The sequence below is a fragment of the Zonotrichia albicollis genome, chromosome 18 (assembly GCF_047830755.1).
Source record: "Zonotrichia albicollis isolate bZonAlb1 chromosome 18, bZonAlb1.hap1, whole genome shotgun sequence".
Taxonomy (NCBI): Eukaryota; Metazoa; Chordata; class Aves; order Passeriformes; family Passerellidae; genus Zonotrichia; species Zonotrichia albicollis.
The window spans coordinates 5633358-5650990 of NC_133836.1; the positions used below are offsets into that span (position 1 = coordinate 5633358).

Consider the following 17633-nt stretch of genomic DNA (forward strand, 5'->3'; position numbering starts at 1 on the left):
ACACTCTGCTGCACTAATAATTGATTGCAGATGAATCCCCGTGATCTTCCTGCCCTGTTTATGTGCCTTCATGTCTGTGTGTGCCAGCCAGCCTGCTCCTGCCTTTAATAAAGCAACTTTGCCTAAGCAGAAAAGCTTGAGACTCTAGGGTTAATTTACTGGCCTGTATTATTCATTGCATGAAAACAAGTAGAGAATTTATATTAGGGGATTTTTATGTGTCTGTGCTTGTCTACTGGTGATTTTATTTTTAACCTCAGCTGTAAACCTCTTGTGCCTGGCCCCCACCTTTTTTTTTTTTTAATCCCATCTCAGAATTTGGAATCTTGTCATCAACATCCCCCACAGTTGTGTTTATTACTGCACAAATAAAATAGTGCTGTGGCTTGAGACTTTCTGGCTTCCTGGAACTGAAGCAGAAAATCCTAATTCAGTTGTTTCTCCATGTTCCTGGGCTCTTCACAGATCCCTTGCCCATCAACAAGCTCCCTGCCCCTTTTCTAAATGCCCTGCAGCATTAATCCATGTTCTCAGCAGGAGCTGCCATTCATCATTTGGGGCTCCTCATGTCTACAATTATTTTGTCTCCTGGGTGAGGCTGTTAGGCCAGCTCAAACCTGAGCATCAGAGCCCACTGCAGTGAAGCTCAGCCTGTGGAAGGGCAGAGCAGGACAGAACCAGGTCAGGGACAAAAGGGCAGTAGGTTGGAATATTGTATTTTCACTGCAGCACAGGGCTGCCTTTTCAGTCCAAAGCAAGCTGCATTGTCTCTGCTGGTCCAGCAATTAAAAAGAGCCTCTGCTCTTCGGAGCTACAGTGAAATAAAGATGCAAATCCCTTTCCTTCATTGTCAACTGCTTCATGTGCTGGTTTCTTTCTCCCCCACAGGCCAGCAGCCCACAGGATCTCCGCCTCTTCTATGAGAAAAACAAGATGCTGATGCCCAAGTAAGAATTTTTCCAGTATCAATGTTTATAGGCACTTGTTTACTCTGTGTTTACACCTGTCCTTGCATGCTCCTGGCTTGTCACTTGGGGAGGTGACTGAAGTATTTGGCCTCCTGCCTTTCCCCATTCCTGAGCCCAGCAGTGGTGGGGCCCAGGGAAAGTCAGACAGCAGCAGACAGCCAGGGCTGGGGTGTTCTGTAGGAGAGCAGACATTGTTCTCCTGCATTGCAAAAATTCAGGGCTATGGGTGATTCCAAGAGCCAGCTGGAGGTGCTGCTGCACACGTGGCTGCCCTGAGGCTGAGAGCCTTGGGAGGGACTCAAGGCAGGTCTGGGATGGTGTGAGCAGCCAGGCTGCAGCTCTGCTGGAACCTGCCACACCTGACTGAGGATCACATTCCCATTTCTCACGTGTCAGGGCAGCAACTGCTTGTGTCCATCCTGCTCTTGGGGGAAACACTATCACCTCCCTGGAAATGGACACTGCTGCAGTTTCCAGGGGGAAGAGAGCTGCTCTCATCCCAGCAGGGTGTATGTTATCTCTCTGCTGTGATTTGTCAGGGTATTTTGGTTTTGTTGCTGTGGTCTTTCCTTTACATTTCTGAGCTCTGAAAGCAGAAGCTTATGCTGGTTCTGAAAACCTCAGTCTGGTATGGAGACAGGATTGAAGTTCCAGATTGTGTATCTAAAATCTGGAGGGCCTTTTTTAACCAGAAGTTATCTCCCAGTTGGCAGAGTTGCTAATGCAGCCATATATGCAGGAAGGTCATTGGGTTGCTGTATATGGATTTTTCTTTTCCCTTATCAGTTCAGACAGCTCCAAGAGATAACTGGAAGGAACTGTCAAGAAGCTGGAGCTCTTATCAATTATTACCTGCATATCTTGTGATATGCAGTTAGTTTTCCTTTAATTACTTCCTTTTTTGATTTGGGGAGAAGACATAAATTTCTACCAGGATTACCTCTGGAGGACCTGGATTGAACCAGAGGGTGTAATGGAGTAAAACACCTAAAACCAAACAATTTAAAGCAAAAATGTGACTGCATAGTAGGAGCAGGTCTGTGTGAGCAGAAAGTAGAGCTCCTGTTTTTCCTGCACAGCCCAAAACATGGCTGCTCACCTCTGAGGTAGCCTCTCTTACTAAATGAGAAATTAATCCATAAAACTAAGAAGTTTTCTTGTGTTGATCCCACTGCCCTGCTGTTGTTTGGCTCATGATGCAGGGAAGGGGAAAATTGAACTCAGCTGTAAGAGGAGAGCATGTCTGTTCTTGAAGGGATTAATCCTTTGAGTCCTTCACAGTCTGCATTTGCCATTTTCACTTATCTGCACTTTTGAACTAACAAATTCTTCCAAAATTCAGATCCAGGGTGATTGTTTTTCTCACTGTGGAAGTCAGATCTGAACTGTCCTTTGTGTAAATTGCAATTCCCTTTTTCCAAAGTCAGTTTGTCTCTTTAGCATGGGCTGCAATCTGTGCTATTCCTGAGTAAACATGAATAAACTCCTTGAGTGCCCTGCCAGCACAGGATGAAACACAAAACTACTCCAGAGACCTCCTTCTCAGACTGCAGCAGTGCCAGGATTTGGTTTCATTTTCCTTGGGGCTATGCAGGCTGGCACATACTTCCTTGCCATGGCCAGGGAAGGTGTTTTGGCTTGGGAATGGAGTGGGGAAGCTGTCCCTGGCTGCACTGCTGCTGCTCCAGGTGAGGAGATGCTCTTCTGAGCATTCTGGGGAGCCCATGGCAGCAGAAGCCCAAAGGCCTCACAATTTTAATAGTGCTGATCTAAACAATTAACATTCATTGTGCTGGTTTGCATGGCAAAGTACATCCAGGTTGTGGGGGCAAGGAGGCAGATTGTGCTCATGTTTGAAAAGATAGTCCTAGAAAATAACACTGAAGGGTAGCAAAGCTTGATGCCTTGGACATGGGAGGTAGAGGAGACAAACAGGCTGTTAATCTGCACCCTCTTCATCTGTGTTGTGCCATCTCAAGTCCATGAGTGGATGTACCTGTTTCTTGGCTTTAAAACCAAGGTTAAAGTCATAGCTGGGAAATGGACTCATTTGGAATGAGAGCTTTACGTGTCACAGATAAATAAATGATGGTGAAAACACTGCAGGGCTGCAGGACTCCAGCACTAATGCATTTTTCAGGAGGCTGCTTGCTGTGCTGTCTTTGGGTTATTCCATTACACAGTGTGCTTCCAAGGGATCCCTCTTTTGGTGGGAGGCTCAACCTGAGGCTCAGTCTGGCTGCATCCCTTCGGAGTCCTGTGTCAACCTGAGATAGTGCACAAACCATTCTAGCATCAGGATGGAAAAGCAGCTCCTCCAGTACAAACAAGGATGAGGGATGCTTGCCATCATTCTCTGATCTTGGGTTCAAATTCCTGCCCCAGCAAGGCCTAGGGCATCACAGAGGAATAACTGGGTGGTACTGAAGTGTGTAAGCACATACCTTGCCTGCCATCTCCTGTTTCTGTGAACAGTTAGGTACTGCTAGCTAGCTCCCTTTTTTTCCCCTCACTATTTTTGAGCTGCTGTTTTACCCCTGTCTGTGGTAGGGTGTTCTGGTAGAGATGATAAAGGAATGGTTTTGTCTCCCAGCATTGGTCAGGCTTGGCCTCAGGGCAGTGGCTGATGCCAGAGCCACGTGCAGAGCCACTGAGAGCTAAAATTACAGTGCTGGGCACACATGTCATTACCTCAGCTGACCCAGCATGGGCAGAGGGGAAGCCTGGCAGAGCGTGGGGCCATGCTGGGAGCAGCCATGATAAACAGAGTTAATGCTGAGAGGAGCTGCAGCCGCCCACGCCTCTCTGGGAGAGCTCTGCCCCAGCCCAAAGCCCCCTGAGCACTTCTGGGCATGCAGGGGAGTCAGCAGAGCTGAATCTACTTGTGCAAGAGCTGAACTCTGCTTTCCTTGCCTTAATCCATTCATTTATTCCCTGCATTTTTCAATCTGCAGGGGTTATGAAGAGCTGTCCTGGCCTCCCCCGCATCTGCTTGTGGAGTGAGGGAGAGCACAGGGCTTTAGCAGCCCTTTTGTGTTCCAAAGGCTGTTGAAAAGAGTATTTTCTTCCTAACTATGCTGAAAAGTGATACAATAACTGCACAGATTTTAGCTTGCTGAGGTGGCAGTTGCTCACATCTTAGCGGCCTTTGATTAATCTATGCTGTATATCCAGGAATCACATAGACAAAGGTTACTTGCTAGTCCTACATAAGCTGCACTGAAAAATAAATGCCTTAATAAAATGGTACTAATTGGTGATGCATTTCACCACCAGTGTCTTAACTGGAAGCTTCCCCTTGGAAACTGCTTTGTTCTAGTGATCTTATTCCCATTAGAGCAAGTAGGAGTGATTTTATTTATTATGTGTGAAATGCTGCAAGTGGAATGGGCTTAGCTGAGCACCAGAGGGATGACACTGTGAAGGGAAGGATCTGCAGGTGCTGATGGGAGAGGCCACTGAAGCAAAATGAGCTGTAGCTTGCCCAATGGCAGCAGGGAGTGAAACTCAAAATAAAGACATTTGTGATCAGCCTCCCTCCAGTGAGCTCCTGGTGTTCCTGGCCCAGCAGGCATGGAGTGAGTTCTGCCAGTTGCCTTCCTGAATATGTAAAATCAGTTTAAGTAGACTGCCAGTGTCTTATTTTGCTTTTGTTTTCAATCCTAGCATCCCCAGGGAGACATCAAGCCACCTGAGGCAGCTCCTGCTGGGCCTCCTGCAGCGTAACCATAAGGACCGCATGGACTTCGGTAAGGCCTCCTCCCACCTGGGCTCTGCTGTTCTCTCTGTTCTTCTGGCTCTGCAGAAGCCTCTCTGCTTTTGGCTGGTGCTAGGAGAAGCATCCAGACACCTGGATTTCACCTGTGCCTGGAGGGTTGCATGATCTTGGGGGTTTTAGTTTATGTGCTGGAAAGTCAGAGCTGATTTCAGTATAATTTTGTAAACCAGGGAGACTTGGCACACTTTCAGCATGTGTTTGTTACTTGTATTCCCTGTCCTGGCTTCTGCTTTTATCATCTTGAGCTGTGGTTAAGTGTGCTACTAGGTGAAATGTGTCTTGTGTATCTGTGCTTTTCTGTCACAGTTTCTTCCCAGAGCTGCAAGCTGCGCTCATTTACTGAGCAATCCAGTCACTACCCTCTGCTTCTGAGGGTTTCTGTGATAATCTGAGCCAGGAGTTGTAGCTGCTTGCAGATCCTCCCTTCCTTCTCCGGTTTCTGTGGAAGGAAGCCTTGGTCCTTCTCAGGGCTCAAGCTCTCCAAGCCTTTATCTCAGTCTCCTGACTTGGCTGACATGAGGATTTCCTCTTTTGTCTTAATTCCTTCCACACTGAGATCAGTCATTGTGAGCCCAGTGGTTCTGACTTGGCAGCATCTTCCAGATGTGTTTGAGCTGAGCTCAAAGGTCTCAAGAACCTCCTAGGAAAGCCATGCCCTAGAGGAAAGCAGGCAGAGGTGGAGCCTTTCCTTGAATCACTGAAAGGACCAGGTCATCTAAAGGCAAACACATCCTGTGAGGATTCAGGATGCTGCTTTTTAGTCAGGCTTGGGTAAAATAGTTTGATATTTCTGGGATTTGAGGGTCGGTTTTCTGTTGGATTTTTGTTTGCTTAGCTGCTCAGGAAGGTTGTTTCCTCCTGGGCAGCACATGCCAGGTGATGAAGAGGAATTGTTTTGCACGCTCTGTTATTCTTTTGGATTAGAGATAGCAGGAAAGCCTTTCTGGGGATGGTCAGCTGGGTAAGCAACTGTGGATTAGCTCAGGTTGATCATAGTTACCCAGTGATGAATGCCAAGGACTGGTTGAGCTTTTGAAGAGTTGCTGAAGCTCCTGACAGACTGGCTTGGATAGAATCACCTGGCAGGGTTATTCCCTGCAGATCTTTTATCTGGGCTGTGGATCTCTGCCTCTCCTCTCATGCTGCTGTGCATTTCAAAAGAAGGTGTCTTTGAGGTTCTGGATTCCCTGCTGTCAGAAATTGTCTGGCAAAGCATTTTAGGCCATACGAGCTGGTTTTGTACCTCTTGGGAGTAAAGTGCATGAGTCCATGTCTAACACTTGGAAATTTGAGATGGGAGCTTTAGATATCACTCTGGACAACAGTTACAGCACATCTTGCAGTATTGAGATTTTTCCTGTCCTTAATTACATTTTTATCAGTAAATTGACATGTCCCCAGAGGAGAGGGTTTCCTGCTGTTCCTTGTTCCCTGGGACCCTCAGCCTGGAGATGTCACAGTGGCCTCCACAGAGCTCAGTTGAGTCACACTACAGCAACTCACCAGCTTGAAACTTCATGTACTTGTTGTGTGTCCCAGCTGCTGTTCTGCCAGGAACTGATGCTCTCTGCAATCTCAAGATTATCTAAAGGAAAACCAGGAGGGTTTCAAGTTGCAAGTTTCCTGCTGATGATTACAAGCTGGGTTGTTTGAATTTTGCTTTGCAAGCACAGCTAATAAGCAGTTTGGAGCGAGGAGTGGGGGAAAAGTGAAAGAAATCATCATTTCCACCCCCTCAGTTGAGTCAGCTTGGCTGAGGGATGGTACCCTCCTCTCCTGCAGCAGGCTGAAAAAGAAGCAGGAAACCCCAGCAGCTGAGCAGTTCCCACAGGATGGGGATGTTCTCCATCCACAACAGATCTAATCTGTGAAATGCCAGCTTTCCCTGCCAAAGATTTCCATTCCTTGCCTTGGGCTGAGCTCCAGATCTCACTGCACTCTGCTGCAGGACCCTGGCACAGCAGTGGGGAGGGAGGATGGGGGGGGGGACAGGGATTGTTTAAAGTTAAAAAGCAGACAAACAAAAAACCCAGTGACTGCGTTCTGGAAAGCTCAGTCCCCAAAGAGTAGCTGTTTACAGAAGAAGTTTGTAAACCTTGGGTGTTGCAACAGGAAATCCATTTTGGGAAAGAAGCTGGAGCTCAGTAATCAGTGTTGATCCATGGCTGACACTCCCAAAAGTCTGAGTTGCTGATTGTGATAGCAGAGGGCTCTGGCACAGAGCTGCAGTGAATCAGAGATGAAGGAGCTGGGAGAAGTGGCTACTTGTGAGGACAGGCAAGCATGCAGAGAGTGTTCAGCAAGCCAGGACAGAAGCTTTGCTTGGCCTGGATCTCTAGAATGAATTCCCATAATGAGGGGAGGAAGCAGCAGTTGTGTTTGATGTGAAAGGGAGGGAGTTCTGGGCTGGCCTATTAAAAATGCATTTCTGCCCTCAATGCATGATGGGTTTGAGTCTGTCATGGAAGATCACTCCCTGAAAGTCTTTTGTCCATCACTCCTGTTCCCTGGAGTGAGTGGCAGTGCAGTGTAATAAATGCAGCTCCCCTGGATCCCTACATTTAGGGTGATTCACCATCCTGATTAGCCAGGGTTCCAATAAATTTCCCATCCTTATTTCATGAGCAAGTCCTGCATCCAGTCTCCAGCCTGTAGTCTTGACCACTTCTATATGCAACCATAGCCAGTCAGCTTCCATTGTTGCATGGAAAAATCACTGTATAACACTAATTTCCTGTGTTTTATCTGCTTTGTAAACTTCTCACAGGCATTTTCTTTCACTGAGTCATTGTTTTTGATTTTTTTCAGATGAATTTTTCCATCACCCATTCTTGGATGCAAGTGCCTCTATGAAAAAATGTAAGTATTGCATTTTTGATTACAAGTGGTTTCGAACCATGGCTTGACTTCCTTTGCTGTTAGTTCAAAAGAAAAGAAAAAGAGTGCTTTGTGTTTCCTTAGTTATTTAGGCAGGGATTCAGTGTTTATTACTCCATCACATCCAGTTTTTACCATCAAAATGTATTTAATTTTACTGAGTTATCTTCAAAGGGGTGAACTGGGGGATATTTAGAAGCCTAAAGTGGAAGCAAATGTAGTTTTGAAATGTGTTCAGCTGCTTTGTGGGAAGTGCTGGTAGGTACACAGGATTTTGTCTCATGGTCTTGCTATTCATCCTCACCTGTAGCACCGTTCAGGCTGGTGAATGGTGGAAATTGGCACTCTATGCCCTGCTTGCCAGGCTGGGTGTGCAAAAGCCAAATTGTGTGGCTACCAAATCTTGTTTCATCATTTACATCAAAGTTCTTGATACATCTTGATTTAGAAAGGTTACATTTATTGCTCTGTGGGAGCTGGCCAAAACAAAGATTTCCAATGCAAGTTCTCTCTTCCTCCAAAACAAAGATTTCCAATGGCCAAAACAAAGATTTCCAATGCAAGTTCTCTCTTCCTCCTTTTGATTCAGAACTTTGGAAAAGTTTTAGCCACACATATTGTGGTTCAGAGGTTTGGTTTGGTGGAAAACAATTCAGAGTTGCTTCTAGTGCATGGGGCATCATAGTCCTCTGGCCAGGAGACTTGGGTTAGTGGAATTGTGTGTGGTTGTCTTCTCTGGAGGGATTCTCCTGGACATTTGATCTCCTGAGTAAATATAGCACCGACAATCTTCATCAGTGACTAACTTGGGGTGTCCAGTGCCAAGTCTTGGAGGAACCATGTCCGGCACAAACCCAGTTTCCCTCTTGGATGTGTGCCATGCATAGACACACCTTGTGTGATACCCACATCACTCCTGACCCTCTCTTGCTTTCCTGCTGCCAGAGCAGCAGTTCTGAGTTGTCCCTGATGAGGTTTTACCTTTGCACTCAGGTGATCGTCCTGCGGGCAAGAAAAGGCGCTTCTGGTTTAGGGGAGCTTTCAAAGCAGCCAGGGCCCTGACCCCCCCTGTGCCAGCAGGGTGTGGGTCCAGCCCTGGGAAACAGGGCAGGAAAGGACTCTGGCCCTACAGGGCTGCTCCTGAGCCAGCTCAGCTCCGGGCACCTGCTGTCCTGCGTGGGAAAAGCCCTTTGGAGTCTGATCCCCCTGTGGGCAGAAGATCTCCCCCTCAGGATGTTCATGCATGCCCACCAGCTCATCTCCTACCTCCAGCCATCCCCCTGCTTCACTGGCCAGGGGTGCAGAAAACCCCAGAAAAACAGGAGAGGGTTCTCCTGACTTGGCCTCAGTTTCCAGCTTGTGCACAGCTGCTGTGTAAGAACCAGAGGTGCCATTATGAGCAGGAGAATGTAGCTCAGCCTTTGCCACCTGCTGCACCAAGGTTAATGGTGTGGGGTCAAGGACCAAGGAAAAAAGCACCTTTACAGGCAGGTAAGGCCTGTGCAAACCCCAGACCTCTCTGTCACCCTGCTGATCCTCGCCTCCGGACATACATCCACAGCCTGGAGCCCTCTCCAGGCAGGAGAGACTGCTACTGGTTCTGAAGAGTCGGGGGAAATATCAACCCATTGCTGGAGATGTTCAAGCTGTGGTGCACAGAAATCTAGTGCAGGAGAGAGTTCTGGTAGTCTGCTCTGAGGTCTCTGCTCCTGCCAGATGCCAGTGATGGATCAGAGCCCCTCTGACCTGTGCTGAAGAGCCTGGAGGAGAAAAGGCTGCCTGTGGTCATTTTGATTTCTGATAGGAGGGAGAAGAGCCAGTGTATCAGCAAAGGCTGAGTTGTGGTGATCTCCATAAGAAGAACTCACCTGGTATTTATGGAATGCTGTCTGGCATGGCAGTGGGCTTGACCCTGGCACTGCTGCAGCTGAATGTCTTGGCAGGGCTGCAGTTCTCAGGGGCTGCCTCCCCTCAGTCTGTGTGCAGAGCTAGGCTGAGTCCAAAACCTTGCTGGGCTTCTTCATCTCAACATATGGCTCAGCATCACGAGTGAAGGAAATAGCAAAGAGAAGAAGAGCTGCATCTGAACCATGATGGTCCTGCTCAGCCTGAATGTTATGCCTGCAGTGGAGAGCTGAGCAAGGAACTTTGTATTCTTGCTCTCCTTGAGAGCTGATCATTAGCTACCACTAAGTCATTCACATCTGAGTTTCTTTAAATATAATGGAACTTTGGAATTCTGGAAATCTGCTCAGTCCTCAAATGTAGATCATTCTGCAGGTGGACAATTTTGAAGCTGCTAAGGCAGGGGGATCCCACTTGTTGAAATACATTTTCATGTTTTTTGAGATGCTTCAGCAAAATCAACATTTCTGTTAAGGAATCTTTCAATAAGACATTTCTGACAAGCATCTCTTCTTCCCTGCTGTTTGGAGGGATGGTTGTTTTCATGTCCCTCCCTGGAGACTGGGTTCAGGGCCCTTGGCCTTTGTTAACTAAAATGCTATACTTTATTTTTTTGTTTGTTTGTTTATTTATAATTAATTTTATATTGTGGGTTTTGTACCAGTGACTAAGCATGTACTTCAGATGTGTAAAAATTTATTAATAAAAGTTTTAAAATGCTGTGTCTAGTCAGACTGTCGTCTGTCTGCAGCCAGGTCTGATCAGCATATGGTATGGGGCTGTGTGTTACAGTAATAACACATCAGAAACCATAATTAGATGCTTGTGCAAGTCTTCTCTCAGTAAACACTTTGTAATTGGTACCCGTGCAGAATATTTTGGAGGTTTTTCTGCTCCTGCCTTTAATGAATGAGGAGCTGCTCCCTCCTTGACTCTGAGTTTAGAGAGCATGAAAGGTGAGCAGTTATGGTTCAGAAGTGCATGGGTGCTTCACTCTCTGAAATTCCTGTCAGGCTTAGCTTGATTTTTGCCATCTTTTTAATCTTCTTGTACATCAAATACTGAGGTGGAAACCAGCAAAAAATCCCCATGACTTTTGCATATAAAAGATTTTAATGCCGCAGACTTTTAAACTCTAAAAAGCAACTTATTTGGACAAGTCCTTTCAGAGTTTGCACTCAAACTTTATTGCCTTGTCAGAGATTGCAATTAAAGAACTTTTTGATGAGTGGTTTTAATTGAATCAGGATAATCAGGAAAGTGCATCTCTCCACTGTATGGTAGAACTCAGATTCCAAATAAAGCTTTTCTATAAAACTTGAGGGTTGGATATTTTTAGGACAACTGAGCCCCTGGTAGGATGATGTGTCAGAAGCTATTTTTACAAATATAGGATCCAGCATCAGGATCCATACAGCTGGAGCACAGGCTTGCCTTTATGGCTCCCAGCTCTCCCATTTTGAAACCAGTTGGCATTGGTTACACAATGTGCAGGATGACTGTTTTGCTGCTGGAGCAAGTTGGAGAGGACAATTATGAAAACAGACTTATTTACATTACAATTACAATCCAGCAATTTCTGGATTTGGGTGGGAGCCTACAATTCATGTTAACATTCCCCACATTCAGACTCAACTGCAAACATGATGAGCCAAGTGTTTGCACCCTTTTTAATTTTGAGCTGGGAGTGCCTGGGTGTGTGGAGGAGATGGAAGCAGGCGTCTTTCTTTCAAGCTGGCCTACATGGCTGACACCAAAAAATGCCCCAGCAGGGATGTGGAGGTCAGAGAGGGTTTGTCAGAGCCAAACCTCATGGTTCTGCATGCATCAAAGTCTGTTTGGACTGTCAGGACCTTCTGAGTTGGAGCTCACAGCATTACAGTGTGAATTTGGGGAGTTCAAAGGGATTTAAATAAGAATTATTAATAGAGGCTCTATCTAAAGGAGTGCTTCATGCTGCTGAGTTTGAGTTTCAGATAATGGCAAAGTCTGCCAGCTTCTCTTCCCTCCTGATTAATGAAAAGCTATCTGAAACAAATAGTCAAAAATAGAAATGTCTCAATTCTAGCCAGGTTTAAATCAATAATCACAGAACCAAAATAGGCTGGAGGGGACCTTGTGAGAGAACTGGAATGACTCTAACAAAAGTACTAATTCCAGGAAAAATGAATGGTGATGCAAAACTTGCATCAGGCATGTGTGCATACAGTATTCAGTTATCTTTTTTTTTTAAGCACTCTTCCATACCAGGAAGGGCTGTGTGTACATGGGTGATTTGTTAGCAGCTGTCAGGATAAATAGGGAGGGAGACTTTTTTTCCCCTCCTTTCTGGTGTTAAATCTATAGGGAAGGTCCTAGGGATTGCTCTGCAGGCTCTGTGGGAGGACTGTGGAGATCAAAAGCAGTGTGATAGAGGCAGGACAGAGCTCTTCATTTCACAGGCAGGTTCTCAGGGCTCTGTGTGTGTTCTCTGAGTGTGGGGAGGGAAGGCAGCTGTGCTGGCTCTGTGGACAGAGTGGCTCTCCATGCCAAGCCCCTGACCTCCCAGAACAGCCATCCTTGGGCTCCCTCCATCCCTGCTGCTGTACAGGAGCCAGGGCAGTGTGTCACAGCAGCACAGCCCACCAAGGGCACTAAATCTGGTGCAGAATAGATGCAGAAGCTAAAAAGTGTGTCCATCCCACTGTAGGTTCCTGCTTGTTAAAGCTGGAGGAGATCACTGTGGCCCTGCTTAAACTGTTAAAGTGCTCACTTACTTACATTAAAATATATATTTTAATTCTACACTGCTTTGGCTTTCTTTCCTGCTGTTGGATCTTGTTACATCTCTCTCAGACCGAGGAATTCAGTGTCTCAGTGATTGCTCTCTTTGTGATAAAAGACTCTGGTCCAGTCGTCCTTTGACCTTCTTTGATAGGCTGCATGGAAAGATTTCCTAAAGTCTTTTATTAAAAGGCATATTTTCCCATTCTTTTATCATTAGAACACTGTTTCAACAGTTAATTGCAGAGAAATGGACTTTTATTTTTCTAGCGTGTTGAATAGAGAAAGTACTTTGTAGTATCTAATGGGATTAATGACAGAGGTAGTTTTACTTCAGACAGAAGCATTCCTCTTCTAGGTGTTATTAATCTCCCTTGTATTAGCTATGGAGTCATTAGCACAGGTACTGTAAAGGCAGAAATTTGATAGAAGGTGCTAATTCTCTGCCAGCTTAATGGAAGAGCAGCAAAGTGTTCCTCTCCTCAATTAAGCATTGTCTCTGATCTCTATCTTAAGTCATTCAAATACCAAAATGGTTCCAGTGTAAATCTGACTTCAGGCTGCCTTGAAGTGAGGATTTTGGGCTCTTCTGTGCTGCTCAGTCTTGTGCATGTGAACTGGGGAATTTGAACCACTAACTGCTTCAAAGTCCTTTGAAGAGCCATTGTTACCTCTGACTGTCTCCTTGCTTGGCTGAGCTGAGCTCTTCTGTTATTTACTGAACCTCACTTGCATAAGTTATTTGAGTTAAATATTCTTTTCTCCTCTGATGCCTTAATCATCTTTTCTGCCTGAAGGTCATTGCTAACCAGGCCTTTCAGTGTAAGCTTTAGGCCTTGTGAGGGTTACAAAGGCCAGTGCAACAAAGAACTGAATAAAATTGGCAGTTCCTATACTGAGCAATAAAACATAAAAGGGAGGGGTGCAGGGATGGCCTGTGCCATGGAAACAATTTCTGTACAAAGGTACTCAATAACCAAAACACATTTAACTTGCAGAAGTGACCAAGTTCAGCTGTAGGAAGCAATGCACTATTTCCTGGAGGAAACCCTCTGGAAGGTTTTTTGTTGGCTTTTGGGATTTTGCTAGGAGCACATGGCCTGGGATGCCCGAGTGGCTGTTTGGACAGCAAACACACAGGCTTTGAGTAGGCATGTGTTTAACTTGGCACTCACCTCCCAATATTTGATGTATGTGTGCCAAGCCCTGAGGTCTCATGAGGAAGAATCTGTCAGGGTATGGTCTAGCTCCTGGCTTCTGCCCCAGACATGAGCAACTCTGTTCACATTTCTCTTTCTCTTTCTCTGCATTTGCAAAGATGCTTTGGAGGCTCTTTAGGGCAAAAACCATCTTGCTGCTTGGGTAGGTCAATGGTTGAGTGGGCATCTGATCTTGGTCAGGAGTTCTCAGCCCTGTGAGGGTGTGCACAGAAGAGTGGATGCATGTGAATCACATAACTGAACAGAATGCTGATTTTCTTTTGTTCTCCTTTAATTGACCGCATATGATACATGAGACACATGATGGTGCATGAGATAAATCTGATGGGAAAAGATGAAGAAGACTTTTTCTTATTGCTTGATCTTGGTTTAACCACTTATTTTGGTTTTGTCTTTTGCTGGTTTTAGCTGCTTCTGTGCCAATGCCTTCTTACCCCAGTTCTGGCTCTGGCAGTTCCTCCAGCAGCTCCTCCACTTCCCACCTGGCATCACCTCCTGTAAGTACAGCTCAGAGGCTGCACTGTGTGTGTTAATGGTTTGTGTATTTGAAATGAGTCTCTGCTTTAGTCACTGAACACTGTAGCTCTGGCTGGGCTTGGTGCAGTGTTCTCTCCAGTGCAGGGTTTCCTGAAGGTTGGCTTATTCTGCCCAAGACGTGTTTCAGTGTGCCATTGCCTGTTGGATGAGAAGCCATTATGAAAGAAGTTGGTATGAGCAGCACTAGCTTGTCTTGGCAGAGATGGAAAAGCTCCTTGGAACCCAGACCAGTTGCTAATTCAGGGTGTAGCTCTGCTTCCTTGGCTGCACATTCTGTGTGTTCTAGCAGAGTGTATCCACCTCCTTCTGACCAGCATGCCCAGGCACCACAGAGGGACATTCAGCAAAGCTGTTTGCTCACACCAGACCTGCCACAGTCCAGTGGTCTCATGAAAGATGATCTGAACTGATTGCTTTTCTCTCTGGTTGCCCCAAATGGTGAAAACTTTTCTGGAGGACAGAATATTTAAGTGACCAGTGAAGTGACATTCCTGCAGCTCGCTGAACTGAAAGGTTGTTTTTGAAGGCTCTTGGTGAAAGCTGCCTTTGACTTTGAGCTCAGGAATGCTGCTGGTGTGATTGGTAAGGGAAGGGAGAAGGATGGGACTTTTTCTTCCCTGGCATGACTGGTTTTTTTGCTTTGTTCTCTGAGTTTCTCTGGGCCAAAGTATCTCATTTTGGTGTGGGAAAGACTGAGGGCCCCAGAAGAAGTTGAATTTCCAGGTTCTCATGATATGAGCTGGACAGAGAGGACAGGTCTGCTCCCCTCTGGATGTTTCATGATTGTGTCCCTGAGAGCTTCCTCCCTGTAGCCTGGAGTGGAGGGTGTTGGCTGATCCCTCCTGGCCATGAGACTCCAGGAATGAGCAGATGCTGTGAAAAGCAGGCTCACTCTCCTGAGCTTTCCTGGTCTGGGAAGCTTAGGGATGGTACAGAATCACTGCCAGACTGGGAGGGGGTCTCATGTTAGAGGTTTACTGCACCTCTCCTGCTCTGCTTTGGAAGTTTTGCTGATGGAGGTGTGCTGGCTCAGTCTGGGAAAAATGCCACGTCTGCAGGGCAGAGTTTGCAGCTTGGGTGGAAAAGAGACAACTTTGACAGCTGGAAAATTCCTTCTGCCTGTGTATCCTGTGTGTGCAGAGAGGGAATCCTCACTGCTGCAGCAGGAGTCTCTGCAGGGTGAGCAGGGTCTTAATGAGGCCCAAGTGAAAGCAGCTTCGAGTCTTTCTCAGCCTGGAAATGCATCAGGATAAAGATTGTGATCTGCTCTGTGGGCAGTTCAGCTGCCTTAAAGCTTTCTTAAACCATCCAGCCTCCTCCATCTGTCTGCAGTGGGAGGGGATTGTGGGGCTCTTCATCATTCAGCTGAAGGAAGCAGGAAAATGGGACTTTTTAGGGACTGTCCTGCCTCTGACAGCTGTGAGCTGTTTATCTGCTGGAAGTTTAATCTCTTTTGGGCCTTTCTTTAGCTCCTTAGCAGCACTACAGCAAAAACAGGGTGGTCTTGGAAGTTCAGGAACACTTATCTCCATGTTACCAAGTGCTGCAAAAGCACAAATAGAGACCAGATGGTTCTGTGTTTAAGAACAAAACAGAAAAAAAAATAACCCTAAAGAGCAACCAAAAGTATCTCTGAAGGCTCCTCTGGTGTTCCCGGCCATACTAGAGTGAGTTGGTAGAAAATGTGTGATTGATCCAGAAAACCTCAGCAGAGGGATGCAATACCTTGAGTGAATTTTTCCTGTCTGTGGAGCATCAGACACACTGGAAGTATGTTTTGTGTAACAAAAGATGCACTGTTCTGACAGGGACATGAAAGGCTGTTCCTTTCCAGCAGTCTGAACAGCTGCTTCTGGCAAACCATCAGCCCTGGTTTGTCAACACAATGTTGTTTGTAGCCTTGTAGAGCTCAGTTTAAGGGATGGAGGAGAATGATGAAGTAGCTGTGCTGAGGGCAGTGTTTGTTTTCTCCCTGAACTAGCAGTCCCTTGGAGAGATGCAGCAGCAGCTGCAGGAGAAGGCACTGGCATCTCCCACCCAGGACTCGCCCGGGTTCCTGCACGGATCCAAGGACTCTGCAGGGAGCAGCAGCAAGAATTCCTCCTGTGACACAGATGACTTTGTCATGGTCCCTGCACAGTTCTCAAGTAAGGGGGTTTCTGAAAATGCAGATGTTCTGAGCAGAGGGGATGTGGATGGTAAGGACAGATATTGAAAAGTTGAAAGGGTGGTTAAACTTGTCTGTTTGGACTGAATAGTAGGAGTGGTTTTGTTTTCAAGCTGGCAGAGGGATCTGCCTCCCTGGCTAGTTTCATGGGATGTTTTGTAATTACCTTTAAAGACAGGATTTGAGAGTAAAGATTACTTGAGGACCTGAATAAGAGATTGAACCTGGAAATCCAACTGGAAAAGAAGATAAATGGGCTCACAGGGAAAAGTCTCTCTCACAGAAGCTTTTGCCTTGTTATCCTGTCTTCAGTTTCACTCAGCATCACAGTCCAAGACAGGATTTCAGCCAGCAAGCTGGATTTTACAAAAATCCCTGAGAAAAACTAAAATATGTTGTTTTTTCTTTAATTGCTCTAGATTTCATTTTATGACCTTTATGTGTTTATACTTTGATAGGACTTGCTAGCAAATATAGATGTACATAGAACCAGGCCACAGTTCAGCCACATGCCCAAGTATGTCCATGCACAAATCCTTACTGAACCAGCAAAAGGACATTGTTCAACCTTACCCATGTGTGTGATGCTTTGCTGAGTTGGAACTTGGTGATAAATGCTGTGATTCCTCCTTTCACACTTGTTGCACCACTTGTGTTAAAACAGGAATTTGGAGGGGAAGAGTAATCTCTGGAAGGTCTCTGCAATACTTAGGATAAGGAGGAGCTTGTGTTTTCCCTGGAATCAGTGGTGGGACCAGTACACACTTGCCTGGTGCTGGTCATGTTCCCAGTTCAGATGTTTGTTGTGTATCCTGCTGCCAGCTCATCTGGCTGCCCTGGATTTTTGCCAGGGAGGACAGGGATGTTCCAGAGCTCTGTGAGGATCTTGTACCACTTGTACACAGCAGCCATGACTTGCACCAAGTGGACATGGCCCTGTTGCCTCAAATGATTGTCAGGATTGTCAAGCCCCCTTCCAAGAGGACTTGCTTTCAACAAAATTTTCCAGAAGTTCAGGGTGTAAGGATTAGCAGCATCCACCATGAACTCCAGCTTCAGCCCACGTGTGGTTTGCAAAACACTGACTTGAGGAACAACTCAGCAGGCTTGGGGGAGCAGGAAATTCTACACAAAATCTCAATTGCTATGAATGTATAAAGGTTTTTAAGAAAATTATCTTTAATTAATCTCTTTCTGCACTTCCTTGTTCCTCAGGTGATTTAGCTGCTGAGGCTGCAGGAGGGAAACCAATCCAGGACAGCCTGATGTACAGTGGGTAAGGTCACCAAGGCAGCTGAAATTGTCCAACCATGGAGCCTGCTAGGTGTTTGGGATTGTGGGGTTCTGGTGGATGGGAGGGAAGATTTTCCTGAGTTAAACTTTTTTTCAGGGATATCTGTCATCTGCCTGGTTCTGAC

The 17633-nt window shown here is 46.1% G+C and overlaps 1 protein-coding gene across 5 annotated transcripts in view; it reads left to right on the plus strand.

Moving 5' to 3' along the window:
* The window catches only part of ULK1 (unc-51 like autophagy activating kinase 1), a 75840-nt gene that overhangs the window by 34513 nt on the left and 23694 nt on the right, over positions 1 to 17633 (plus strand). For 4 of the 5 annotated variants that reach the window (XM_074554633.1, XM_074554629.1, XM_074554632.1 and 1 more), the window contains exons 10-15: positions 889 to 947; positions 4635 to 4717; positions 7555 to 7605; positions 13920 to 14008; positions 16030 to 16195; positions 17431 to 17491. In XM_074554633.1, the coding sequence (XP_074410734.1) occupies positions 889 to 947; positions 4635 to 4717; positions 7555 to 7605; positions 13920 to 14008; positions 16030 to 16195; positions 17431 to 17491 (509 nt within the window). The remainder of the gene's footprint in view (positions 1 to 888; positions 948 to 4634; positions 4718 to 7554; positions 7606 to 13919; positions 14009 to 16029; positions 16196 to 17430; positions 17492 to 17633) is intronic. The other variant, XM_074554631.1, reaches the window with a different exon arrangement.